We start from the raw sequence: 25,510 nt of genomic DNA, 5'->3' as shown, positions 1-25,510 counted from the left end.
TTTCAACATTTGGACGTTGACATGCATGTGGGGACGATTGCTTGCAATATTCGATTCGCTGTGGGTCAAGTTGTGTTGCTTGTTTGTTGGTTAGCTAGCTCTGATATGTATATTTTTATTTATATATTTGATATCTGTTGTGTATTAAATCATTAACTTTTGATATTAATTAATAAAACATGCCGGCCGTCATCGCCCGAATCTGATCCTGTTTATCGCTTTCTACGCCTTGGCATTCGCGATCGCAGGAGTTAATAGCAACTATAACTTGTGTAGGTACGCTTTGGGATTGCGAGCCCAGTCAAGCCGTTCTCAAAATTCAGTGTGCACTAGGCCTTTGCTAAGAATATATAAATGCATATTTATGCATTGCTTTATTTGGGTTTTTTAATTAAATGTATTTATGTAGACAACGCCAACGAATGGCGAGTGACGTTGAGGAAGGCGTACTTGCAGCGGACTAACATGCCGCCGCCAGCAAACATATCGCAAAAGCGAGTTCTGGAGATAGAGCTTCCCAAGCCGTATTGAATTTAACACCATTCTCTCCATACACACACTATATAACGCATAAGCGGTCACAGTTTACCTGGATAAGACATTGTCGAGGATGTGATGTTCGTGAATCCGCTTTGCTGCGAAATCCGTATATAAGATCACGTGGATGCGGAGGAAAGCCTTGGATGGGAAATTGCGCTGTCCAATCACAAACCGCCAAAATAGACGGACCCTTGTCATACACAAACGCACGCATACAAAGGGGGCTTTAAAGGCAAGCCTGGGGGAGACCTCCAAAGCATATGCGCCGCACAGCCAACAGGAGAGATTGAACTTTCTCTTCTCTGATATTAGTTTTGCTTTGCTTTTTTATCATTCTTTTGCTTAATATACATTTACAATTTATTTTAATTGTGCCTCCGCATTCGGCAGTTAATTAGCGTATTGATTAGCACAAGGCTTGTCATTATTTTTCCAATCAGACCATGGCTTCGCGAGCAGCATTCAAGCGGTTGAGTAAGGAGTACCTGGCAATTGAAGCCAATCCAACACCCTTTATCACAGCAAAGCCCCTCGAGTCAAATATTCTCGAGTGGCACTACGTCCTGCGCGGGCCGCCAGACACGCCGTACTCCGGCGGCGAATACCACGGGCGGCTAAAGTTTCCATCGGACTACCCGTACAAGCCACCAGCTATTCAGATGATCACGCCCAGCGGGCGGTTCCAGACGAACACCAACATCTGCATGAGCATGAGCAACTTCCATCCGAGCACTTGGAATCCGCGTGGTCGGTATCGACGATTCTCAATGGAATGCTCTCTTTCATGGTTGAGGACGAGGTCACCACGGGCAGTATCCGCTTGTCGTATTCTGATCGCAAGGCGCTGGCGCGCAAGTCGCATGCGTTTAATTTGGCGAACAAGCTGTTTGCGGATATTTTCCCGGAGCTGTGCACGCCTGAGCCTGCGCCGGAGCCTTCCTTGGACCCTGTGACTGATAAACTTGTAGTTAAGCCCTCCCAGAAGGCGCTGCCTGCGACTGAGGCTCGACCGCCTGCGACGCCGACACAGCAGAGGGTTGCGGCAACCAGCGCTTGCAGCAGGCGCCTGCAGCGGAGGCGACAATGCCTCTGGCTGGAAACTCGCGCAAGTGGATCATTCTGTTCGTCCTGCTAGCATATTTGTTTGCATCAAAGGCCGTCTCGAGGCTGCTGAATGCGTAGGGAAGGGGCTCATTTAATTCCCAGGCCGTGCTGCAATGCATCTTTGCCCTTCCAGACCTTCCCCCGCATACACTTTTTTGTATTTGTTTCTATTTCTCCAATTTTCTACAATTTTTGCCACTAGCATTGTGCCCAAATAAAGCAGTGAATGTTCTAAGCTCTAACAACAAACAAAAAAAGCAATCAGGCTCAGCCAACAGCAAGTCTATATCAATTTTAAATGTGCAGCGGAAAGCGCGCGCTATTATAGCCTATATTCAGCAATGATGTTTGCAGTAATGGGGAGTCTCTTTATCAATGCGCTGCCGCCTGCAGTCCTCGCAGTGTTTACTGCAGCCGGATGCGCTACAGAAGCAGGCGCTGAAGAAATGGAAGAGCCTGTGGTAGCGGGTATTGGCGCCTTGTGGGGAATCTGAACGACACACCCGCTACAGCCCAAGATCCGGATAATCCCACCAAGCAGCGGCGACCGCTGCAAAGTCGAGCTAGACCCAACCATGATGAGCTTATACCGCGCCCGGGTTATGGCGACGTTGATTCTATGCCAGTCGCGCAGCAGGTCGCCGATCGCCAGCCCAATATTGCTGCGCACAAACGAAATGATAATGATGTTGGCATCCCGCCCCTGGTACCGATCGATAGTGTGCATCTCGATGCCGCTGTGGTTTGGCAATACCGCCTGCCAATAACATTGCTGCAGCAGATGCAGATGCGTGGTCGCCTGCAATGTCATCCGGCTCTGCCGACCGTACTCCGTATTCGATCTCCAGCTGCTTGAGCTGGGTGCGGTAGGGCGACAGCAGCCCGACATCGCGCCCTTCGACACCGCAAGCTAGCAAAATACTGGTCAGCACCTTGATGATTTTGATCTCCACATCGTTTTGCGCAATATCCGCGCCCTCTGCTCTGCTCTCAGTGCCCGGCACGCAGTCGGTATCGATGAAAACCGCGCCCTTGCTCGGATCGAGTGCCGCCACGGCCCATGCCATATTGATGTCGCCTATGGGTCGCTCGACAGCAAACGGCCACGTCTCGATAGCCGTCGCAGGGTCCATCTTGTAGCTGATCTTTTGGGTGGCGACCTGGTGCGAGCCGCAGCGCAGATGCCCGTCGTATATCAGGTTGTTCGCCAGGCGCTGGATATCTGAGTTCATGCGGTACTGATACTCCAACCGCACGACGGCTGAAGGGTGCGCCTCGCACAGCCGCTTGAACAGAGATGTGCCCAGCCCGGCGTCGCGTGCACTAGCGTTGCGCACAAGCGGGGGCAGCTGGTGGTGATCGCCGACGAGCACAAACCTTGTAGACTCGAGAAGCGGGCCCAAGCAGACCGGAAGCGTAATCTGGGACGCCTCGTCAATAATGCAGTAGTCAAACTTGCGCATGGTGAAGATCGGGTGGTTGACGCCCAGGCACGTGGTAGCCACAACGGGCGCCAGGCGAAAGAAATCGTCGATCTGCCGGACGGTCTTGAGCTGTGCTCGGACGAAAGGTGCTGGACAACGCGCGGGTGCACTTTATTGCGGTTCCCCAAGCGCACCATCCGGATGCCGCGGTCCTGAAGCTTCAGCATGATATTGTCGACGGCGACGTGCGTGTACGACGCCAGCAGCACGCTTTTCCAGAGTCCACGAGCACATTCACAAGCTCAGCAATGGTCGTTGTCTTGCCGGTTCCGGGCATGCCCATGACCAGCGCGTAGTCGTTGGCCGCGAGCACCTTGCGCAGCACTGCAGCCTGCCCGCTGTTCAGCCGCTTCAGCCGCTGCACCTCAAGCACGCGCGCCTCGATGTTCTCATGCAGCGGGCGGAACGTCGGCGCCTGCAGGTCCACAATGAGCCGCCGCCACCTGGAGTCGCCGCCATGGGCACAAACAGCCGCATCACGTTTGCCCGGATGCGGCTCATTCCAGTGCTCATCTCGTCCTTATCGATGCGGAACGTGTCCTTGCTCGCGCTCTGGGGGACTTCAGGGTGAATAACTGTCTCCTCACTCTGACATTTGGCCCGCGCTGGCGGATCTCGACAATCGACTCAAAATCCTGGTTGTTCTTCCGGCAAAATCCGGGCATTCGCTTGGGCACGCCGCGCACAGGCCGGTCGAGCGCCAAAATGATGCGGTTATACTCAAGTGCGTAAACGTAGCCGACTGACAGCGCGTACTGCCCGGTCTCGGATGACACGGAGATAGGGTCGCCGGCCGAAATCTGGCTATCCAGCATCGATCGCCGGGTTGATCCAGGGGCAGGCACGAACGTAATCTTGTATCGGTTGTACGAGCCCATCGCGCGCGTGTCCTCGACAGTGTCAACCTCAATGCGCATGTTTGACAGGCACCGCCCTGTGCGCAGCTCGCGGTGGTCCGAGCGCATGTTCCACAGCTCGGCACGGAACTGCATCATGTCCGACTCCTCGCCGTCAATAAGCGCCATCCATGTGCGCATAAACTCAAGGTGTCTCTCGGAGAGATGGTCGACTTGCCCCATCCACGAGTCCGTGCTGACCCGCGCAGTCTGGTCGCTGCCGCCTCCAGCGCGCGATGTGCGATGAAACATGAGGGCCGGTACGAGCAGCGGCTGCACTTGAAATCGTCACCTGCCATCTCGGGGAGCAAGCGCGCTATCTGCTTGTTGTGTTTGAGGTACTGCGTCATCTGGTTGCGCGTTGTCATTAGGCCCCGCAGTTCGGCGGCCACTCGCGGCACTTGGATCATTTCGCCGGTGCGCGGATAGTACAGCAACCCTGAGTTGATGTCGACGTTGTAGCGATCCGACAGCATCAGCGTGTAGAGCACCAGCTGCGCGCGATGTGACGTGTTCTGCGTGATGCGACCGGTCTTCAACTCAAAGGGCTCGACCATTGCCCCGGCTGCCGAGTACTGCGCCAGAACAGTCAGATCGACCTTACCCTTGAGCCCGAACTTGGGCGACCACACGTTCTCCTCGATATCAAGAATCTTTGACAGCGCGACCGACGCCGAACCCGTGTTGGGGTTAGGGCACGGATCGCCCGTGCTCGGAGTCGCGTAGTACGAGCCATTGGACGCCCACCTGTGCATGTACCGCTTTGCCCAGTCCTGGTAGATGGGCACGACCTCTGTGATCTGCTTATGGACCGATTCTTCGTCAATCTGGCACGCCCACAAATGCTCAATATTGTCTGCAATGAGCGAGCTGATAGTCGCAGTCATTGTAGCGGTATCCCACTTGTTTTTCAGCGTGCAGCTTTGAAACAGGTCATGCAAGAGCGTGCCGATCAGCATCACGGTGTTCGGCGGGCTGCCGTCGCTGATCTCTCGGATGCGGTCCTTTAGCACGGCGCGGCGGATGCAAAAGAACGACTCCGCCAGGTGCGTGCACGACACGAGGATGTCTGGGTGCAGAATTGGCAGCAGATTGCCGGCTTGCGAATCAATGACAACAACGCTTTCGCCCGTGGTCTCGGGGATGGTTCCGACAAGATTCAGGTAGTCGCCAATAATGATGGGCGTCGAGTACCAGTCGTCACGCAGATACACGCTGCGCTCTCGCCGTGCGGTCTGCGAGTACACGCGTACGATCTTTTGCGGCAGCGCGCCGAATGTGCCTGCTGGGACATCGAGCTGCGATCTTGTGTAAAGACCGTCTGTGACCAACAGCGTCAGCACTTTTCAAAGTTTCTAAAAATGTGATCGATTGAGTCGGTAACTGGTCTTGACAGGGGTGTCGATTCAGTCTCTAACAGCAAATCATCAATGCCCTCCAGCGCGCCCATGTCCTCCAAATCCTCCATCGAGTCCAAGTCTTCCAGGAGGATGTCCATGTCAATTCGGCAAGCTGCAAGTCGAAGTCAACATTGTCGTCCAGCTGGCTTTCGACCTTGGTGTCCTCTGTTGGCATGCTGAGAAAATCAGCTGTGTTGTTCATCTGCGAGTCGCCAACATCGCCTTCATCATTGACAAGAGTGGCGGTGGCGGTAATAGCAACACTTGTGGATTGTGTTGCCTCAGAGCCCGCGTTTTTGCATTGTCTGCTGAGTACTCAATTTTGGTTGGCACAATTGGAGCAGGGGTGACATACAGAGTGGGCTTGACAGCGGCGGTATCTGGCCGAGGCAGCAGCAGCAAGCTGGAGAGGAGCTTGCGCTTGTCAAAGCCCTTCTCGCTTCTCGATACCGTTAACGGGCGTGGAACCGGCCGAAGCGTGCGCTGCTGAGTCAGTGGTGTCTTGTCAAGCAACAAATCCGCATCAAAGTCATTCGCATCATGTTCTCTGACTCGCCCCCGACGAGTCCTTCGATTCTTCACGGCACAAGTTGAAACGCGGAGGCGGCAACCGTCCGACAATTCTACTCCTATCATTTGCATCATCGGGTTATCAGCGTTTGCAAGTTTTCTGTGTTCCGGCTCTCGATAATTTGCTGTACGATGCCCCTGGTCAGAGTCGCATCATCCACCAGAACATCTTTTTGGCCAGGTATATACGCTGGCGGAGGACACGTTTGAGTGTGCCGCTGGGTGACATGGCTTGCCACAGAATTACATCGTCACTGCTGTTTCCCGTGCCTTGATCTGGCCTGGGAAGCTTTCGTACAGATAGGGGTGAGTCGGCGCTATGGTGGCGCTGTGGCGTCGTCGCCTCGTATCGCCGCTTTTGTGAAAGGTTTGCCCGCTGCGGGCTGTCTTTGGGCATTTGAATGTGAAGTGGTTGAAAATAAAGCGTGTGAGAAATAAATTGAGAGAGAAAGCAACAAATTTCGATTGTTTGGCAAAAAAAGTAAGAGGGCTTGTTGACGATATCCTGACATAAGGGCAACGCGGATTTATGTATGTGCTGCGCACACGAAGAAGAAAAAAAACGAAATTGAAAAACTGGAAATGTTAACACGTGATGAATACTTAACGATTGCTTGTCGAATTAACCACTAGAACCAATCTCATATCTGAATCAATCCCTTGGCGTAATTGGCTGCTTTGTTTAAACCGGTACGGCTAGGCTTTTAGGGCACATTTGCGCTAACCAGCTTTCCAAGTGCGCAATGGCAGCCAGATAGAAAAGGAAATTCCTTTTCGAACTTTTGTGTAGATGCCGATGCTCTCATTTATTCATATCAACCCATTAGTCATATTCTAAAGCAAGGATATTTGCTATTTTGAAAAATATGTGGGGGAGCTGTGGTGAAGTAAAAAAGTGACCAAAAAATTGACAAACTCGATTCAGCTTGGCAAAACGCAGTAAGAGTGCACAAGGCAATACTGAAATGGCTGCTCGCCACAAATAAAAGTACAAGTGAAAAATCTTGACACATTTTTTGCAACTTTATTATTTTTTAATCAGAAAAAAAGATTGCGGAATTTTTGTTTGAGGGGTTCCTTTTTCGGAAATCGACGCTATTCTTCGCTGGCTTTTAGCCCGATAATTTACCGCTCACACCTTATTTAACTGGAAATGTTATATTGGGGCATGCAATTGAAATGAGAAAATAAAAGTGCACGACGAATTTTGAAAAGATTGGTGGTATTCGACACTGGGCGGAAAAAATCAAAGCAAAATCAAGTTGCGGACAAAAGTGAGCTCGGACGCAGCCTTCATTGAATCCACCCAAAAATAAAACTAATAGAATTGGATATATAAGGGGAAAATAAGCTCACTATTCCTACTACTTGCCAAGAAAAAATTGCAGCAGCATAAGCAAATGCAATTTTTGCATTGTCTTTTTACTCTTTTTAAAAAAAATTGCGCATATAAAGTTGCATGAGAATAAGCAAAAGTTGCTCTGGGCCTTGCTTTGTTCTTTTTATCTTTTTTTAATGCACTATACGCCTCTATATTTTCTCTCGATATCTTTTTTCATCTCCAAATAAACTTGTTCTCGACTCTTGCAGACTTGTTCTTTCTATTTTTTTATATATTTTTCTATTACTTTTTTGTTCGTGTTTTTTCTTTCAACAAGCAACGAGAATATCTAATATTTTGTACACTGTAACCCACTCTCTCTCGAACTCGCGGTTTTCCACACTTTTTCTTTCTCATTTTTACTTTAATCAAGACTCGCAAGTCTTATAGCAACATGCTTCTAGAAGATGCAAAGCAGAGGGAGTACTCGCGGGCCGAGGTCGCCAAGCATGACAGCGCAGCATCGCTGTGGGTAATTCGCGGCAACCAGGTGTTCGACTTGACAATGTTCCACACGGATCATCCCGGAGGATCCGAAATCCTGATGCAGTTTGGGGGGCAGGACATCACCGACGTTATGCGCGAAAGCGACATCCACGTGCACGCCATCGAAGCTTACCGCGTGCTGAAGGACTTTTACATTGGCGAAGTAACGGCGGATGACCGGGTGGAGCTGACGCTGCCAGAGAGCGGCAAGGACGAGATGGACTGCATTGAGGAGGAGAGCTTTATTGACATCAACCAGCCGCTGTTTATGCAGATGTGGCGGTCGAACTTTTCGAGGGAGGTTTATATCAAGGAGGTGCATCGTCCGAGGCATTTGCCGCGGCCGGCGGTTTTTTTTGCCAATCCTATCTTGGAAAAGTTTACGCGCACGCCCTGGTGGGTGATCCCGATATATTGGGGGCCGATAATGGCAGCGATTCTGAATCTGGGGCGACAATACGAGTCGGCGCAGGTGCTGTGTGTGGGCGTTGTTTTCGGTGTTCTCTCGTGGACGCTATTGGAGTACAGCATCCATCGCTTCGTGTTCCACTATGACGAGAATATCCCTGAGGGGACGGTGTCGCAGGTTGCGCACTTTCTGCTGCACGGTGTGCACCATTATTTGCCGATGGATCCGCTGCGACTGGTGATGCCGCCGGCGCTGTCGACGTTTTTGGGGCTGCATATCCTGGCTGTTTTGACTTGCATTTTTACGCCTGGCATGCTTCACGCGGTGGCGGGGGGATTGATTCTTGGGTACGTGCTGTATGACGAGTGCCACTATTGGCTGCACCACGGGGCATCGTCGAATAAGTACTTGACCCAGCTCAAGTCGTACCACCTGCGCCATCATTATCGGGACTTTAAGCATGGATTTGGCATTACTAGCGATTTCTGGGACAAGGTCTTTGGCACGCAGTTTGTGGGGGCCTGATATTATATATGTTTTTTTTAAATAAATTAATGATTTTAACGTCGTGTATAAGTTTTATAGCCATTCGTTTATCGTTCTTGACGCTAGCATTAAAGTTAAAGTTAAAGTTAACGGGATCTCTCTCTTTCCTGTGCCTAAAGCAAACAGATCCGTGAAGAAAACTGTATTTGGATTCGAATGCACCAACCAGCTCGCAACCAGCCGATTTTACTATTCAGCGATGAGCTGAAATGATCGAGCGAGCCGATTTCACTTTTTTCTTGCTACATTTTTGCATGTTCCGATCACGCAAAGTTGCCGTTGTTGGCTGGGCGCGATTGGATAAGAATGCAAGTAGAAAACACGCGCGGTATTTTTCATCCCCCGTTTTTTTTTTTCGCTTGAAGCCTTTGCAGCGTTCGAGCATGCAAGGAGCAAAAAAGCGGTTCGCGCTTGAAACCACCATAAAAGGCAGGCCAGATAAAGAATCATCATTACTAGAAAAACTGCCTGTCAACACATCATACGAGCTCGCACTTTTTTATTCTCACTTTCTCTTCTCTTCGCTATCATATTTATTCCCAATACTTTTATTTCCTTCATCTATTGTTCCATTCTTAGCTCTTCCTCCTTTCCTCTCATCTGGGTTTTATTTCTTCCATTTGCCTTTTATTGCTTCATCTGGCTAATTCCAATTCTTTTATTATAAAAGAGTTGCCACTTTTCACCAAAAGGAGCTTCCCCATTGCAATACAACTAAAAAATGGGGTTCCGCTTCCTGACGCTCATCAGGCCTTTCATGGCCGTCATTCCTGAGGTGGCAGCGCCCGACCGCAAGGTAGCGTTCAACCAGAAGGTTCTGTGGACAGTCATCACGCTGCTCATCTTCCTTGTTCTATCGCAGGTTCCCCTGTATGGTATCATGTCGTCCGACTCCTCGGATCCCCTGTACTGGATGCGTGTCATTCTTGCTTCGAACCGTGGTACGCTTATGGAGTTTGGTATCACGCCGATTATTACTTCGGGTATGATCATGCAGCTGCTTGCCGGAGCCAACTTTATCTCTGTTGATTATTCGCTGCGCGAAGACCGCGCGCTGTTTTCGGGAGCGCAGAAGCTGTTTGCCATGCTGATTACGTTTGGATCGGCAACTGTTGCGGTGATGACCGGACAGTACGGTGATCCGAAGAGCCTCGGGGCGGGTATTTGCCTTTTGCTTATTATCCAGCTGTTTGTTGCCGGAGTCATTGTGATTCTTTTGGACGAGATGCTGCAGAAGGGCTACGGCTGGGTTCGGGCATCAACCTGTTTATTGCGACCAACATTTGCGAGGACATTGTGTGGAAGTCACTTTCGCCCCTGACGGTGAACAACGGCAAGGGTCCTGAGTTTGAGGGCGCGATTGTTGCGTTCTTCCACTTGCTGTTTGTGCGGTCGAACAAGTTCAAGGCTGTGTACGAGGCGCTGACGCGGTCGAGCCTGCCTAACCTGACCAACCTTGTGGCGACAGTGCTGATGTTTGCCGTGGTTATTTACCTGCAGGGCTTCCGCGTTGAGATTCCGATCAAGTCGGCGCGGTTCCGTGGCCATCGCGCAACATTCCCTGTCAAGCTTTCTACACGTCCAACATGCCGATCATGCTTCAGTCGCTTTGGCGTCGAACGTATTTATGATCTCGCAGCTGCTGTACCGGAGATTCCCCGACAACCTCTTGATCAAGCTTTTCGGAGTGTGGGAGCCGTACCAGGGCTCATCGCAGTTCTTCCCTACATCCGGGCTGGCATACTACATGACACCCCCGAGGTCATTTGTCAAGACTCTGAGCGATCCCATTCACTTTGTGCTTTACGTCGCGTATATGCTGACTGTGTGTGCGGTTCTGTCGCGCACATGGCTGGATGTTAGCGGGTCGGGACCTCGGGATGTCGCTCGGGAGCTGCGTGAGCAGCAGACTGTTATTGCCGGGTACCGCGATACTTCGATGTATAAGGAGCTGAAGCGGATTATTCCGACGGCGGCGGTTGTCGGTGGAGTGATTATTGCTATTTTGTCGATTTCGGCGGATCTCTTGGGCGCGATTGGATCGGGCACGGGTATTCTGCTGGCGGTGACTATTATTTACAATTACTTTGAGACGTTTGCCAAGGAGCAGGCAGAGCTTGGCGGCATGGGTGTGGCCGGCATGTAGGATAGAAAGTTATTTTATTTATAAGGTTACGTGAATAAAAATTCTATCATTATGCAGAATTAATATTATTAATATTATTGGGGTTTGGACTGGTGGACTTTGGTTGACGGCGCGTAGGCGAATTCGTCGGGCACTTTGTGGCCAAACTCATGCATCAGCATAGTGATGACAGCGTTGTGATGGACCATATGGTGAGTGCAAAACCACAGCTCCCTTCCCACAGTCGACATAAAGCGCGCCTCCTCACCATCCGGCATCGTATCCACCACACCAAATTCCCCTCCAAACCACCCTTAAACGCGTGCAATTTATCCACACACCCCTGTATCGCAGCCACGCCGGAACACACCCTAGACTCTGTCTGATGATCTCTCCTCGACTCGAATAATTAACGGTGTTTTCCAACTGATTAATAGATGAGTTGGTTTGGGAAAGGAAAAGAAGGAGGAAGTGGTCGAGAATGTGACGTACGTGTTTGCCGATGGTGCTGCCGGGAGGGAGAGTGATGGTTGGGTGTAGGTTTTGTCGGTGAGTGGTGCGATGGTTGTTTGGAGTGCTTGGAGGTAGTATGTGGCGCCGTCGATGAGCTGCTGGTGCGGTTGCATGGTGGGTGAGGAGTCGTCCATTTGGGTGAGGAAATGTATATTTGATGAGGGAAAAATGGTGTATTTTTTGAAAGAAGGAAAATAAGGAGAGAGAGGGTAGAAGGGTGAGAAGGGTGAGAAGGGTGAGAAAAGTGAGAAAAGTGGGGAAATGGTGTGTGATCTTATTTCATGAATAATGAAAAGATGGTAGAGCATGTGACTAGGCAATTGTCATAGTTGTGGATCATGAACTTCAAACTTTTATCCATCCACTCCCTGCCTATACTGTTCTTTCTTTTATATTATCATCATAGTGTGTTCAAATAATTTAGTATATATATATATTTATCCTAATCGATGAATTCGAGCAAAAGCACGGCAGTTGAGGAGGCACAGACGGACATTCGCGAGCACACGCAGGCAATAATCAACGAGCTTGGGTCTTTGGCACAGGAGGTGTCCGGTGGTACAGAGATCCGCGAGCTTCTCTCACGGGTATCGCGACAAACAGCAATGTCCCTGGATATGTGCATAAGGGATACGCAGCAGGCTCTGGTGGGCACCCAGGGGCTGGCCACACGACTGGCAGCGAAAACTGAGGACACACAGGAGAAACTTAAAACACTGACAAAGACGATCGACATAGTCAAAGTTGCCAGTGGCGAATTATGAAGAAATGTTTTTCTTTTATTGGTTTGGTTAATTTGTTTCAACTTTTTTATATTCTATTTTTTAAAATTAACAATGAATTTGGATTGTTCGCGTGAATTGGTTGTCTTGTTTGGGTCGCAGACCGGGTGTGCAGAGGACACGGCGCGGAGGATCGCACGACAAGCCCACCGGCGCTACTTCACAACGCACGTGCATTCCATGGACAGCTTCGACCGCACGATACTTTTCCAAGCCACGCCTCCGCTCACAATCTTCGTCTGCTCAACCACCGGACAGGCTCCGAGCCCTCAAACATGCGCAAGTTCTGGCGGTTCCTCTTACGCAAGTCCCTCCCCCACGATGCACTCTCAGCGCTGAGGTTTGCAGTGTTTGGGTTGGGGGATTCGCACTACGATGGGTTTAATTTCGCAGCTAAGCGGTTGTTCCGAAGACTCAAGGCGCTGGGCGCGGGGGAGATTGTCGGGCGGGGGGATGGCGACGATGCGCATTATTTGGGCCTGGATGGGGCGCTGGACCCGTGGCTGGACCGCCTGTGGGCCGGGGTGGAGGCAATTTACCCGCTGCCTAGGGAGATTATGCCGGAGGATACGGTTCCGGAGCCGGTGTTCAGAGTCGAACCGGCGGTCGGTGGCGAGGGACGGGCCGAGGAACGGGCCGAGGGATGGGCCGAGGAACGGGCCGAGGGATGGGCCGAGGAACGGGCCGAGGGATGGGCCGAGGAACGGGCCATGGACAAGGGCAAGGCCAAGGGCAAGGACAGGGACAGGGACAGGGACAGGGACAGGGACAGGGACAGGGACAGGGACAGGGACGGGGACAGGCACAAGGACGTGCACGTGGACGTGGGCGACGGATCGGTGGCTGCGCGGCTCGTTCTCAACGAGCGGCTCACGGCCACCGACCACTTCCAGGACGTGCGGCATCTTCAGTTTGCCCGCAAGCCCGGATCAGCTGGGCGCCCGGCGACACCTGCATGCTGCGGCCCAGCAACCCGTCCTCCGCCGCCACCGCGTTCCTCCACGCCATGCACTGGGCCGACCAGCCGGTGGCAATCGCCGGCAGCTCTGGCCTGCCCCAGTGGGTGCCCCGGCACACAACGCTCTGGCACCTGGCAAAGCACTGCCTGGACATCACAGCGGTGCCGCGCCGGTCGTTCTTCGAGCTCTGCGGGTGTTCTCCGACCACCCCGCCGAGCGCGACCGCCTAGCCGAGCTCGCATCCACGCAGGGCCAAGACGACCTGCTGGCATACTGCGTGCGGCCGCGGCGCACGATCCTCGAGGTGCTCGACGACTTCCCGCACTCGCGCGTGCCCCTGCGCTACCTCCTGGACGTGTTCCCGCTGATCAGCGACGCGCCTACTCGATATCCTCGCATGCAACTGGCGAGCCCAGGGTGGATTTGACGGTGGCCGTGGTCGAGTACCGCACGGTTATGCAGGCGCCGCGGCTTGGGCTGTGCTCGCAGTGGCTGCGGCGCATGCAGATTGGTGAGGTTGTGCGCATGCGCGTTGAGCGCGGCACCATGCGGCTGCCGGACGACGCCCGCCCGGTGATCATGGTTGGGCCTGGCACCGGCATCGCCGCCTTCATGGCCTTCATCGGCTGCCGGCGGGAGCAGGCGCGTGGGACACCTGCTGTTCTTTGGGTGTCGCCGCAGCTCGGCCGATTTCCTCTACGAGCAGCAGCTGCGCAGGTGGGTTGATGGGGCTGGCTGACTTTGTTCTGTGCTTTTCGCGCGAGGATGAGGGCGCAGCGTACGTGCAGCGGAGGATTGGCGAGAACTGGTGTGTCTTATGGGAGATGATTAGTGAGCGGGACGCCATGGTGTATGTGTCTGGGAGCGCCAATGGGATGCCGCAGGATGTGCGCCGGGCTTTTGTGGACGTGGCCGTGCGCGGCGGCGGGCTGTCGGAGGACGACGCCCTGGCGTATGTAAGGTCGATGGAGCGGCAGGGCCGGTACCAGGAGGAGTGCTGGTACTGAATCTAGTATTATTATTGCCTTTATACACGCTTAAAAATAGAATCCCTGCTCACCACTCGTACTCGCGCCCATCGTCCCATGCTTCGCGCTCGCTCTCGATATCCTCGCGCTCGTCGGTCGAGTAGTAGTAGTCGCTGGCCGAGTCCGGGTTGTCGGGATACTCGTTCGCGTAGTAGTCCTCCGCATTGCTATCCTCGTCGTCGTCCACATCACTAGCCACATCCAGCAGCTCCTCGACATCGTCGATCCACGTCGCCATTCCCACACTATTGCTCAGCGCCCGCAGCCCGCCCTCCTGCTGCTGCTGCACGTAGTAAAAGTCGTAGACGTATTCTGGCACAGGGCGCTGGTCGAATGATAGGTAGTCGCGGACCATCGGCACCAGATCGTCCACGGTGGGCTCTGCTGCCCCCTGTGGCCCGGTATGCCCGGTGGATGTGTCCTCCTGGATGGCATCGAACATGCGGATTGGGGGTTTGTTTGCTTCCGACGATGCCATCACCTGCGGAATGCCAAACGCACCCTTTGCATCTGGGAGCTCGAGTTGCCTGGGCAACACCCTGAACGTCGACTGCTGCTGGTGCTGGTGCTGGTGCTGGTGCTGGTGCTGGTGCTGGTCCTGCTGCTGGTCCTGCTGCTGGTCAGAGGTCGTGTCCATCAAACCCACATGTTGCGAGCTGGTCTCTTCCCCATATCTGTTATTGGTCTCCACATCCTGCTGCTGCTGGGTCAACTGCGTGAGCCGGCCTTTGAGCGCTTGCAGCTTATGCGTGTCGTTAAAGTCTGTTTCTGGCAGGGTTTCGCCTAGGGTGAAAAAGAGTGGGTGTGAGGTGGGTGTATGAGCGAATTTGCGTTTCTGTTGTTGCTGGAGAACCAGCGCCTCCAGGGGTTCTTGGTTGCGTTTGCGTTTGACCCGAAGAATTGTTATCTCGTCCATTGTTTAAATAAAAAAGAATTGGCATTTAACACAAACAAGAGAAAGTTGAAGAAAAAAAAAAACTTTTTTCAATTTGCATGTGGAAGGGTCTGGGCCACAAATTGATGGATCACACTATAAAAAAAGATGCAAGCTCTGAGACCACAAAAGTAAACAGCCAAATAATGGCTTTCTATCGTCTCTATAATTTTCAATCATAATTTTCTTTCCTTTTCTTCTCAACCCAACCCAAATGGCTCTGTGGCCCTCACCCCTGCAGCTGCTCTACGGTGCGCTGCTTCTCACGCGGCTGCTCTTCAGCCTCTCTCCGTCATACATCCACCCAGACGAGTACCTCCAAACAGGCGAAATCGCTGCCAACGATCTGCTCCACACCAGCGCATATCGCACCTGGGAATTCACCACCTCACAACCCATCCGCTCCATCCTCCCCCTCTACCTAATCTCCGGCCCACCCACCTTGCTTCTCCGCCTACTCCCCCCACCCTTATCCTCTATGAAAACCTCTCAAGCGCTGTTTATTGCACAGCGCCTGCACATGTTTGCGCTCAGCTTGCTGGTGGATCTCAGCGTTTTCCGGATGGTTAGGCGGAAAACCAGGTGGCTGGCCGTGGTTGTTTTGGCGTCGTCCCATTGCGTGGCGGTTTTCCACGTGCATGCGTTTTCTAACTCGCTGGCCTCGGAGATCCTGGCTCTGGCACTCTGGGTGTTTTCGCGCGCCCGGTGGTCCCTGTTGGGCGCGCTTCTGGTGCTTGGCACGTTTGCGCACGTGTCGTTCGCGATGTTTGCGCTGCCGCTGGGCGTTGGCGCACTGGCGAGAGGGCGCGGGCGTGCGGCGGCGAGGCTGGCTTTGGGCGCGGCGCCGGTGCTCTTGGCCATGGTGACTGCGGACTCTATGTACTATGGGAGGCTGGTCTGCACCGTGTGGAATAACCTAAGGTACAACAGCAGTACGGGCAACTTGGCTGCCCACGGGATACACCCCTGGTACTTGCACCTTGCTGTGTCGATGCCGGCGCTCTATGGCCCGCTGTACGCGGTGTTCGGCGCTAAGCTGCTGCGCATGTGGCGGCGCCGGATGTTCGGCGGCATTGCAGCGTGGTCGGTTATTTCGGGTGTCGGGGTGTTGTCCCTGGTGCCCCATCAGGAGCCGAGGTTTGTCATGCCGGCGGTGAGCGCCATGGTTGTGTTTACCGCGGATTGCTTTCTGCGCGTGCCCCGCGGCGGCTGGATGCTCTGGGCGGGGTTTAACCTGGCCCTGGCTGCGGTCTACGGTGGCGTGCATCAGGCCGGGGTGATCCCGACTGTGGCCTATTTGGCCGAATCGTCCGTGCTCGACTCTGTGCAATGCTCGCCCGCTGTGGGCGCTTTAGGGTTGCGCGATAATGCTGTGGTAAGGTGCGGGCAGAGGATGGCTGGGGAACCATATGAGGCTGTTACGCATGTGTTGGCTTACAAAACTTTCATTTTGCCGCGGCATCTGCTATTACAGCCGGAGAAGCCCCAGCAGCTGTTGGGTGGTGAGTTCGCTGGTGGGAGGGTGGTTGTGAGGGACCTGGTTGGCATGGAACCTTCGGAGGTTCGTCAGGTGCTGGAGTCCGCTGCCCTGGTACCCTGTGCGGGAAATAGCCTGTTTGTTCAAAAAGACAAGCAGCGGAGGGTGGTTGAAAGAACCATGTTTGTTGTTCCATCCTCGTTTGTCAATTTTTCGGAGCTTAGAACCTCCGAATCCCAACATTATTATGATTTCCAACTGCTGTATGAATACTCGCCACATGTGAATTTTGATCACTTTATCGACGTTTTAAGAAATCCCATCCAAAGATCGACTTTGCAGACCTTTTTGGTTTGTAGGAAATAATCTGTGAATAAATATGATTTTCTTTCTTTTTTGTATTATCAAATATAGAATTAAAAAATACTTTTTTTAATACCCAACTCGTGCTTGCTTGAAATAAGAAAAAGTTGATACATATTTTTTTTTTTGAAAAATGGATCTGCTCTTGCTTTCTGCCATTTCTGCCGCTGCGATAGCAGTTTTATATCTTTTTATTATTGTTTTTTTGTCGGCCGAATCCAACTCAAATACCACCCACATTTGCCCACTCCCTCCGCCCACCCAATTTTTTTTCTCACACACTCACACTCCCCTTCCTCTTTTTTTTGTTACTGTATATTCATAGCCTTTGTAATATGAAGTGATTTTTTATATATATAATATACCACCATATTGTTGTTGTTTATTACAACTTTTTAGTTAAAATACCGTTTATTTTTATTTTTACTCGAATTCACACATATGTCTACACCACCAATACCCTCACCATCATCCGCACCAATATCAACAACCAAATCCCCGGACCAAACCCGCAAAGACCGCAACCGTGATCGTTCCATCCGCCGACGTCTCCGCGAATCCTCCGCCGAACGCAAACACCGTCGCGAAACCGAACGCCTCCGCGCCGCCGCTCGACGCCAAGACGAAACCCCAGAGGAAAAACAAACACGACAGCAAAATGGTCGCTTAAGAGCAAAGCTCCGCAGAGAATCAGAGACTGAAAAAGAGAAAGCGAGGAGGAAGGAGAATAATCGCTTGAGGATGGCAGAGAAAAGATGGAGAGAGAGGGAGGCCGGCGAGCGGGGGAAAAGAGTCGGCGGGAAGCCGGTGCTGGTGAAGAAAAATGAGGGGAAAGTCGTTGGTGATATGGGCGATGATCCGGAGATTGCTTTGCTTCCGCAGAACGCTAATGTAGAGATGACTCTGCAACCACCTCATCACTTTCAGATATCTCAGATGCCACAAATATCTCAGATTTCGCAGATATCCCAGATCCAACAAATATCGCAGATGACCCAGATATCGCAAATACCGCCACCACCAGACAATGACAATGTCCCTGGTAACCCCAATTTCTATAACTATTATTACCACCACACCCAACACTGAGCATAACAAAGCCCGTCATTCCAATACCCAATACACACTCTGCTACTTCCTATTTAATATTAATATTTAAACCTTACATAAAGTAATCCACTCCCTCCCCCTTTCCAATCCTACTCACACTCTAGTTAATGTTAAGTACAATTCACGACGAACCCAATGCCATCGACTTTTGTACCAAAATGGTCTCCAACAACCAGTCGATCTCAATAATAACTGTCTCTGGCAGTGGAATAACATCGTCCCAAGACTCGGGCGTAGTGATCGCCTGGTCCAAGCACATTTCAATCTCCTTAATCCTCCACATCCCCGGTCCAATCGCCGGCATAATCGACCGAATCTTTCCCAAAAGCGACGCCAACTGCCTCGCCGTAATCTTTGCCGACCTAGCCGTATGCGCAGCCCTACGCACCTTCTTAATCTGGTCCTTTGGGAACTGTACAACATTATCCAACGTATTGAACACAAATCCCAGGAACCTCTGGTTCTGCTGCGGCACAAGATCCGAAGTAGACATGTTGATTATGAATCCAAGTTCATCAAGGTGCCGGCACAACCGCTTAGTCCGCTCGGTCAGCTCCGGGAATGATTCGTGCAAAAGACAGATTTCGTCAATGTGCGAGGTCACACGGAACCCTTCTTCGCGCAGGGGCTGCAGCGCCGCCTGCAATAGCTTGGTGAACACTTTGGACGCCACCGAAATGCCAAAGGGCATTGCCCGGTACTGATAGTATCGGTCATCGTACTTGAACACCAGGAACCGCCGGTGGTCCGGATGAATGGGCACCGACGGGTACGCGCACTTGATATTGATCCTCGTAATCCAATCGCCCTCCTTCAGCAAGGAGCACAGCGATGGCGTCTCGTCCACCTGGATGTTACCAGCCTCCAAGTACTTATTCAAAAGACGGAACTCCACCAATGACTTGAGCTTGCCGGCAATAGGCAAAGTAAACATGTGCGAGACAAAAAGTTCCGGGCGATAGGGAATCTCCTCAATGACCTTGTCGCCCAGGTCCCATCGGATGACCTTCTCGATGGCTGCGCTCTCATTGGCCGAGTATTCAGGGTCTGGCATAGTGTTGTACTCAGGCTCGGCCGAGAAATCAAACAGCAATCCGTGCGTCACTGTGCTGATTACCCAGGGATCCGTGCAGAATCCCAGCCATGCATTCGCATACTCGCTGATGCGCGCGCCCAGCGCCACGTCCTTCGGAATCGCCTTCGGAGCCACCTCCGCAACAGGCTCACTGACAAGTCCCCCAATACCACTGTATGCTTCAAAAGTCTCCGTCTTTCCATTTATCATTGCAGAAACAGCAGAGGCAGCGGCAGCAGAGGGGCCGGTGGCATCCAGTATACCCTCGCGCTTCAGAGACTCAGCGTGGTCCTCCAGCGCGCGCTTCTCAAGCTGCCCGGCCTCAATCAAGTTGGCCGAGCACACGGCAATTAAATCATCCTCCAACGTCGCCACCCTCGCCCTCACCGCCTTAGTGATAGTCCGATCTGCGGCCATCGCATTAAGCTGAAAGTAAATCCTCGCAGCCACGCCCGCCGTCAATCTGAACCTCGACGCTGTGAGCAGTTGCTGTTGGATGCGCATCCCGGATTCTCCCACGTACTCTTCCGTAGTGGACTTTAGAATGGCGCTGGGCTGGAAGGGCAGGTTGTCTGGCGGCGGGTGTGTGGATTCTAGTTCGGGGAAAGATGTGCCGTTATCCTTGACTATGTCAAGGAATCTGTCAATGTCTGAGGCTGTGGGCTCGGCTGTGTGCAAGCTGGGGAGTCGTCGGCTGGCCAGCGTCGGCGTGCATGGGGTGGACACGTCAGGCTCGTAGTCGGTGTCGAGCTCGGGCTTGATAGACAACTGTTCAAAGGTCTGAAGCAGACCTCTAAACTTGTCCTTGTCCATCTCTTCGTGACGTGTGTATTAAGTGATAAAAAAATGAAGAATAGTAAATTTTAAATAATATAGTTAGGAAGAAAAGGAAAAAAGCTGGCGGGAGGGAACTAGGATCTATTTCTAGACTTGACAATACTCCACGGCACCAATCGAATTAACAAAAGAAGTAAACAGCAGAACAGCAGAAACAAAATAAGAAAAAGAAAAAGAGAGCGGGGAATAGTGATGCGATAGTACGTGTGAGAGAGAAAAAAATACCGGGAATATAAGCGCTGAGTATTTTCACTTTCTGTCCTTTTTAAACAGTCAGTTAAGCCACAAACAGGAAGCAGAAATGCAATCAAAAAATATTTCCTGAAATTTATTTTGGGCTTTTGTGCTGATCACTATTGTCGCTGTGCTATTTTTTTTTGCAAGTTGGCGAAAAGTTTTTGATTCTTCCAAACGTTTATTTTTTTTTGTTGACAAAAGTCGATCTTCACTCCCCCCACTTTTCACATCGCACCTCCCTACCCGATCCTCACAAGATTTTTTGTTTCGTTTCTGATCGAGAAGGAATTGGAAAGGTGTGAAAAAGAAAAACTTTGCGGTGTTTTAATTATAAAAAAAGACCGTCCAAATATTTTGTCATTACAAAACGGTATTCATGAGTAAGATTTTCCGAGCATAAAGCAACATGGACATGTCTAGTTCCTGAATGCCTGTATTTATTCATCCAACATTTAATGTGTAAAAAAATGTGCACCAACATGCGTTTTTGTTAAAATATACAGGTAACTTTTAATGGCTTGGGTAATGTACTTATTTCACGTCTTCCTCCACTCATTTGACGTTCATGCATGGCGTTCGAGTCAGCCATCACCTGATGATATAATGTAATTGTAATTGAATAACCTACAATTAAGTAGGGGGAAAGCCACCCAATGGAGTTGACCAACATCCAGCAAGCTAAATAAATTAGCAAATATGGAATAAAAACTATAAACTTGTTTTTCTCACTATAAAATACTTTATTTTATCAATAGCATCATCTTGTTTCTACATTTTATTTGACTATTAAGCCATGTGTAATGCAGTCGACAAGCTCAATCTGGTAGTGCTTGTATCTTTGCTCTTCAATGTGTGCTTGCTTGTACGCGTACAACTAACCGTGCAATCAAGGTCCCAGATATGCCGCACTACCGGGTTTGCCGATATGCACTATCTTGTTGACATATGCATATATGAACAATATTCGCGCTGCTGCGTAATATAGCATGCGACTTTATTCAGAATTTCGGATCATCACAAGCCACGTGTTGCGCCCTATAACTCCTTGGGTTATTGCTAGTCGTGCAGCAAAAAATATTTTACAGATATCAAATCCTGCGGCGCAAAGCAGGCGGCATCTTTTTCAATATATTTTCTCAAGTAGTATAAATTATCAATCTCATTCAACAGAAACACATAAAAAAGGCTGCTAATATTCGGGCAGAAAGGGACTAAAAATAAAAATAATGAGCCGCGCAACGAGTATATTCGAGACGCGCGTCTACGAACCACAAAGCAAAAGGCAACGCGACGCATTGGCCGGCCAGAATCGAACGCCAAAGGCCCAAACCAAGTCACATCAACAGCGGCCGATTGGAGGCCTGTCTCAAAGCAGCACTGAGCTTGTCAACCCATTGATCTTGGCTGGATTGTCATCAACATCCGCGTACCAACTCATGAACAATGCGCACAATGGCGCCAACTCGCCAATGTACTGCGCACCGTGCAAGAAAAAGTTTTCCAACGAGGCCACGTTCAGCGCACACAAGCAGTCTGATAAGCACAAGAAGGCAGTCCGCGCGGCAAACCCGACCGGTGGCAGTGCAGATAAAGAGAAGCAACAGGCGAAACTTCATCCGGTTGTGCGCGGTGCATTGGCGAATATGAAAAAGGCACAGGCCATTATTCAGGACGATCCGGCCATTGCCGCGACTGTGTTTTGGAACATTGCCCAGGATATTGCCTCGTATGGAGATGACTCTATTACACGGTCTGCGCTGGATAACGCTCTCGTTTGCATGGACGCGATGGACAAGGATGTGGGGCGTAGAGGCGCAAAGGGCTCGCCGTCGTTCTGGTCCGCGCGATCATTGTTGAAAACAGCCTTGGATTGCCGGATGGCCCTGGCGCGCCTAGACTCGACCCTTGACGCCACGCGGGCGGCTGGACACTACATTGAGGCGCTGTGCCAGTATCTAGGAATCACTCTCGGCGATTTGGATATGATTGCACAGACCCGTGATCCGCTCGAAATGAACTCCCGAGCGGATCAGGTTGCTAGAACCATCCCGAGAAAGTTTGCAAAAGATGAGGACATCGACCAGGCCATGACAGCAATGGAGGAGGTTGCTGGCGCCCTGTTTGCGTTCTCCAGCGCCAGTCCCAACGACCCATTGGCATGGCGCAGCTTGTCCGCGTATTTCCTTTTGCACGCTTTTGCGCTGTCAAAGGACAAACAGGATGCCGCCTATATGGCCATCCAGCGGACCGTCAGCAGCTTCGATGCCCTTGGGCTGCGCCATTCGGGCTGCGAGTGTGCTGTGTTGATTATAGCCCATCACATGAAGCAGAGCAGTGCGCGAAACACAGTGGCCGCATCGGTTGTGGATTCCATAAAGGCCGATGATATAGTTCGGGCGCGCGATTTGCTGTGGAGATACAATTTTGATTTTGAGGAACCCTGGTCGCGGTACTTGGCAAAGTTTGTCAACAAGGTCATCGATGCAGATGCTCCGTGGATGAATTCCAGCGCGTGGTCGGAATGGCGAGATGTGGCAGGGTCTAGCGATTTGCGCAGCACATCTGTTGAGAAATTAGTGGAGCTGGCGCTTTGGCAGGAGTTGAGCCCGTACATGATATACACGCCAAACCCCGAAACTTAATTGGACCAAGCAATGCCACTTCGCTGTTTTAGAGGCGTGCTATCACCATAATAGATTTTTTAGCACAATCAATCAAAACGAAATGACATTTCCCTACCAAGCTAAGATGCTTAGTTTCGTTAATTTTATAAAGCTTTTTTTCTTTTATTACGCTCGACTAACTACAAAACACACATTTTGTGATATGGAGGGAGCAGCAGCACTGGTGTACCGCGCTGCAAAGGTCCCGACTCGGCGGATCAAGGCTAAGCAGGCCAACTACTTTTTGGCGATTCGACTTGACGACCAGCTCGTCCAGCAGCGCCTGAAGCAATTCAACGACCATGTCCAAGCGACCGCTCCCAAATGGCGCAAGTACCTGATCCGCCCAGCACAAGTGCACCTGACTATTTGCGCCATGCATCTCAGAGACGAGAATGCAGTCAACCACGCAAGCAAGCTACTGTCTGAATCCAACGATCTTTTGTCAAAATACCTGGTCTCCGCCGACAAGCCAACAGTGACCATAAAGGGTGTGGGGTTCCTCGACAGCGGCCGCGTGGTCCATGCAAATGTACAGCCGATGTCGCCCGAGTTCATGGCTCTGGTGAAGGAGCTGCGGCTGAGATTCTGGTCCCATGGATACTCGGAGTGCGCGCTGCCCCCGAGTGTTCCGTTTTTTGAAGACGGCCTGATTTCTGATGGTTCGGAGAAGTCAGTCACTGGTGGCAGGATGGGGCCGTGGTCTCCGCACGCGACACTGATGAAGATGAGGGGAGACAATCTGCTGCGGTTGAAGCGCCAAGCGACAGCATCGCTAAAGTCTGCAACCAAAAACCAGGGCACCAAGGCGGCGCCCAGTCACGCAAAGGCAGATAGCGACGCGGATGAGGAGACGAAGAAGGTCACGCTCAATGACTTTTTCGGTATACCGCATGCCTTGCATGAGCCATTTAGAGGTGAGCATCAGTCTATTCTGTGTTTTTTTGGGAAACTAAACCTTACCGTATAAAATGTCTCCACTACTGACAACACAACTAACTACAATTGCAATGTCTTGCTTTATTTACTTCATTTTTCGCTTTGAACCAACTTTCAACTAAACATAGAATTTGAGCTTGGCACGCAGGTCATCGCTCGCATCGAGCTTCTGTCGATGCTCCTGCCAAAGGACAAGAACACAGACTACTACAAAAAGGTCGGACAGCTGGAAATATAACCTGGGATGTATTATATCCGCCACTTTTTTGTTTGCCAAAATGTAAAATATGTGTTGAACAAAATGAAATATAACCAATGAGCGCAAAACAAAAAATTAGTCGCCGAACGTGATCTTCTGTCCCTCAAACTCGACGGGCAGACCTTGGAGCTTCGTCTCGGCCATGTTGTCGGTATCAAGCTTGCGAGATCTTTTGTTCGAATCCCTCCTATTATAAGCAGGTCTCTCCTTGGGCGCCTCTTGAGCCTTTGGCGCGCTCGTCTCGGCGTCAGAGTCGTCGTCATCGGCATTGCCCCTGGCGCCGTACGCGCGCTTCTTGATCGGGTGGACGGCGTGCGATGGGTTCACGTTCATGGTCTTGGGATCAAACTCCCAAGGCCGGCCCTTCTTTGTCGCATCCTCGCCGGCATACTCGATGCGGGTGCGGCGGCCTCCGATCTCCTTGAGTTCCGGCGATTGCATCGCCTTTGTGGCGTCGTCCGTGTACTTGAAGTCAACATAGGCAAATCCCTTGCACTTCTCCGGGTTGTCCTCAAAGGTGGCCACGCGCACGCCGTACAGGTCGCCGAATTGCCGGAATATAGTCTTGAGGTCGCTACGCTTGACATCGAAACTCAAGTTGCCTACAAACAGTGTCGGGCTGGTTGGGTTCTTGTTGCGCGCCGCCGCCGGTGTCTTCTTTCCCTTGTCTGCAGCCTTGGGCTTTTCGCTTCTGGGCGCAGCGGCCTCGTTGGTCGAGGGAGCCACGCGTGATGGGGCACCGGTTTTGGTGAAATCGCTGGCGCTCTTGATCAGCACGGCGCGACCGCCCATCGTCTGCTCCGAGTATGCAAGTGCCAGGCCGACGGGCTCAGCCTTGTCAAAGTCCACATAAGCAAAGCCACTAATCTTGCCGTCCTTCTTGGGCAAGTTGACGCGCGTAATCTCGCCGCCGCAGGGCTTGAAAAACTCCCGGATTTGGTCCTTTGTCACTGTGTACGGCAGGTTTCCGATCCACACACTCCAGGGCGACCGCGGCTTTGGCTCGACCTCGGGTTTTTTGCCGCCGCTGCTCTTCTTCTTGCCCTTGCTCTTGGGCTTGTCTTTTGTGCTATCTGACTCATCCTTGCTCTTCCTGTCCTTCTTTTCCTTTTTGTCCTTCTTCTCCTTGGCTGGCGTGTCTGCTGTCGGGGCCTTTTCGACTGCGGCTGTATCTACAACTGGCGTCTCTGCCATCACGATGTCTTCCTTAGTATCCGATCCCATTTATATATTCAAGTGGTCTTTTTTTGGTGTATAACGTACAAAAAAATATTGAAAATGAAAAAATGAAAATGAAAATAAAACTGCTTGCATATTTGAGAAAAAAGCTGCACTGTCTGAAACGAACAAACAATTCCTTAATATAATTTTGTCGATTAGACAATTTTCACTT

General features: G+C 51.4%; 13 protein-coding genes across 13 annotated transcripts; 8 read left to right on the top strand and 5 right to left on the bottom strand.

Annotated features, from left to right (window-relative positions):
* Positions 1 to 475: 475 nt before the first annotated feature.
* BX661DRAFT_183245 (uncharacterized protein) lies at positions 476 to 840 on the bottom strand (the record flags this gene model as incomplete). The annotated part of the gene is made up of 1 exon (XM_051536187.1): positions 476 to 840. A coding segment is annotated over one exon (255 nt), but the record flags the coding sequence as incomplete, so codon positions are not given.
* BX661DRAFT_183243 (ubiquitin-conjugating enzyme/RWD-like protein) lies at positions 826 to 1,885 on the top strand. The gene is given in 3 exon segments (XM_051536186.1): positions 826 to 1,291; positions 1,354 to 1,576; positions 1,591 to 1,885. The coding sequence occupies 3 exon segments, from the start codon at positions 984 to 986 to the stop codon at positions 1,720 to 1,722; spliced, it is 663 nt and encodes a 220-aa protein (XP_051391172.1). The 5' UTR covers positions 826 to 983; the 3' UTR covers positions 1,723 to 1,885.
* An 81-nt stretch (positions 1,886 to 1,966) lies between these two features.
* Positions 1,967 to 2,876, bottom strand: BX661DRAFT_143699 (AAA domain-containing protein; the record flags this gene model as incomplete). Its single annotated transcript, XM_051533016.1, has 2 exons — positions 1,967 to 2,381; positions 2,470 to 2,876. The coding sequence occupies 2 exons, from the start codon at positions 2,874 to 2,876 to the stop codon at positions 1,967 to 1,969; spliced, it is 822 nt and encodes a 273-aa protein (XP_051391171.1).
* A 4,494-nt stretch (positions 2,877 to 7,370) lies between these two features.
* Positions 7,371 to 8,839, top strand: BX661DRAFT_183241 (uncharacterized protein). The gene has a single exon (XM_051536185.1). It carries the CDS (start codon positions 7,770 to 7,772, stop codon positions 8,793 to 8,795), a length of 1,026 nt encoding a protein of 341 aa, XP_051391170.1. The 5' UTR covers positions 7,371 to 7,769; the 3' UTR covers positions 8,796 to 8,839.
* Positions 8,840 to 9,256: 417 nt separating this feature from the next.
* Positions 9,257 to 10,985, top strand: BX661DRAFT_183240 (SecY subunit domain-containing protein). The gene is made up of 3 exons (XM_051536184.1): positions 9,257 to 10,065; positions 10,107 to 10,395; positions 10,421 to 10,985. The coding sequence occupies exons 1-3, from the start codon at positions 9,538 to 9,540 to the stop codon at positions 10,960 to 10,962; spliced, it is 1,359 nt and encodes a 452-aa protein (XP_051391169.1). The 5' UTR covers positions 9,257 to 9,537; the 3' UTR covers positions 10,963 to 10,985.
* Positions 10,986 to 11,722, bottom strand: BX661DRAFT_183239 (uncharacterized protein). The gene is made up of 3 exons (XM_051536183.1): positions 11,430 to 11,722; positions 11,234 to 11,341; positions 10,986 to 11,204 (listed from the first exon to the last, which is right to left on the bottom strand). The coding sequence occupies exons 1-3, from the start codon at positions 11,586 to 11,588 to the stop codon at positions 11,037 to 11,039; spliced, it is 435 nt and encodes a 144-aa protein (XP_051391168.1). The 5' UTR covers positions 11,589 to 11,722; the 3' UTR covers positions 10,986 to 11,036.
* Positions 11,723 to 11,903: 181 nt separating this feature from the next.
* On the top strand, positions 11,904 to 14,202 carry BX661DRAFT_198704 (uncharacterized protein; the record flags this gene model as incomplete). The annotated part of the gene is made up of 7 exons (XM_051538254.1): positions 11,904 to 12,204; positions 12,352 to 12,473; positions 12,503 to 13,146; positions 13,170 to 13,390; positions 13,426 to 13,550; positions 13,607 to 13,841; positions 13,877 to 14,202. 7 exons carry the CDS (start codon positions 11,904 to 11,906, stop codon positions 14,200 to 14,202), a joined length of 1,974 nt encoding a protein of 657 aa, XP_051391167.1.
* A 49-nt stretch (positions 14,203 to 14,251) lies between these two features.
* Positions 14,252 to 15,139, bottom strand: BX661DRAFT_198703 (uncharacterized protein; the record flags this gene model as incomplete). Its single annotated transcript, XM_051538253.1, has 1 exon — positions 14,252 to 15,139. One exon carries the CDS (start codon positions 15,137 to 15,139, stop codon positions 14,252 to 14,254), a length of 888 nt encoding a protein of 295 aa, XP_051391166.1.
* Positions 15,140 to 15,313: 174 nt separating this feature from the next.
* On the top strand, positions 15,314 to 17,058 carry BX661DRAFT_183235 (Alg9-like mannosyltransferase family-domain-containing protein). Its single transcript, XM_051536182.1, has one exon. The coding sequence runs from the start codon at positions 15,372 to 15,374 to the stop codon at positions 16,998 to 17,000; it is 1,629 nt and encodes a 542-aa protein (XP_051391165.1). The 5' UTR covers positions 15,314 to 15,371; the 3' UTR covers positions 17,001 to 17,058.
* Positions 17,059 to 17,438: 380 nt separating this feature from the next.
* BX661DRAFT_171355 (uncharacterized protein) lies at positions 17,439 to 18,086 on the top strand (the record flags this gene model as incomplete). The annotated part of the gene is made up of 1 exon (XM_051533696.1): positions 17,439 to 18,086. The coding sequence occupies one exon, from the start codon at positions 17,439 to 17,441 to the stop codon at positions 18,084 to 18,086; it is 648 nt and encodes a 215-aa protein (XP_051391164.1).
* Positions 18,087 to 21,374: 3,288 nt separating this feature from the next.
* BX661DRAFT_183232 (uncharacterized protein) lies at positions 21,375 to 22,975 on the top strand. The gene has a single exon (XM_051536181.1). The coding sequence runs from the start codon at positions 21,483 to 21,485 to the stop codon at positions 22,896 to 22,898; it is 1,416 nt and encodes a 471-aa protein (XP_051391163.1). The 5' UTR covers positions 21,375 to 21,482; the 3' UTR covers positions 22,899 to 22,975.
* Positions 22,976 to 23,082: 107 nt separating this feature from the next.
* On the top strand, positions 23,083 to 24,096 carry BX661DRAFT_198699 (kinase A anchor protein; the record flags this gene model as incomplete). The annotated part of the gene is made up of 2 exons (XM_051538252.1): positions 23,083 to 23,836; positions 23,987 to 24,096. 2 exons carry the CDS (start codon positions 23,083 to 23,085, stop codon positions 24,094 to 24,096), a joined length of 864 nt encoding a protein of 287 aa, XP_051391162.1.
* BX661DRAFT_183230 (uncharacterized protein) lies at positions 23,814 to 25,425 on the bottom strand. Its single transcript, XM_051536180.1, has one exon. The coding sequence runs from the start codon at positions 25,339 to 25,341 to the stop codon at positions 24,193 to 24,195; it is 1,149 nt and encodes a 382-aa protein (XP_051391161.1). The 5' UTR covers positions 25,342 to 25,425; the 3' UTR covers positions 23,814 to 24,192.
* Between the last annotated feature and the right edge of the window lie 85 nt (positions 25,426 to 25,510).

The sequence above is a fragment of the Kickxella alabastrina genome, assembly GCF_025024165.1.
Source record: "Kickxella alabastrina strain RSA 675 chromosome Unknown BX661scaffold_13, whole genome shotgun sequence".
Lineage (NCBI taxonomy): Eukaryota > Fungi > Kickxellomycota > Kickxellomycetes > Kickxellales > Kickxellaceae > Kickxella > Kickxella alabastrina.
The sequence above is the reverse complement of the archived record's forward strand: the minus strand, read 5'-3'. Positions and strand labels throughout refer to the sequence as shown.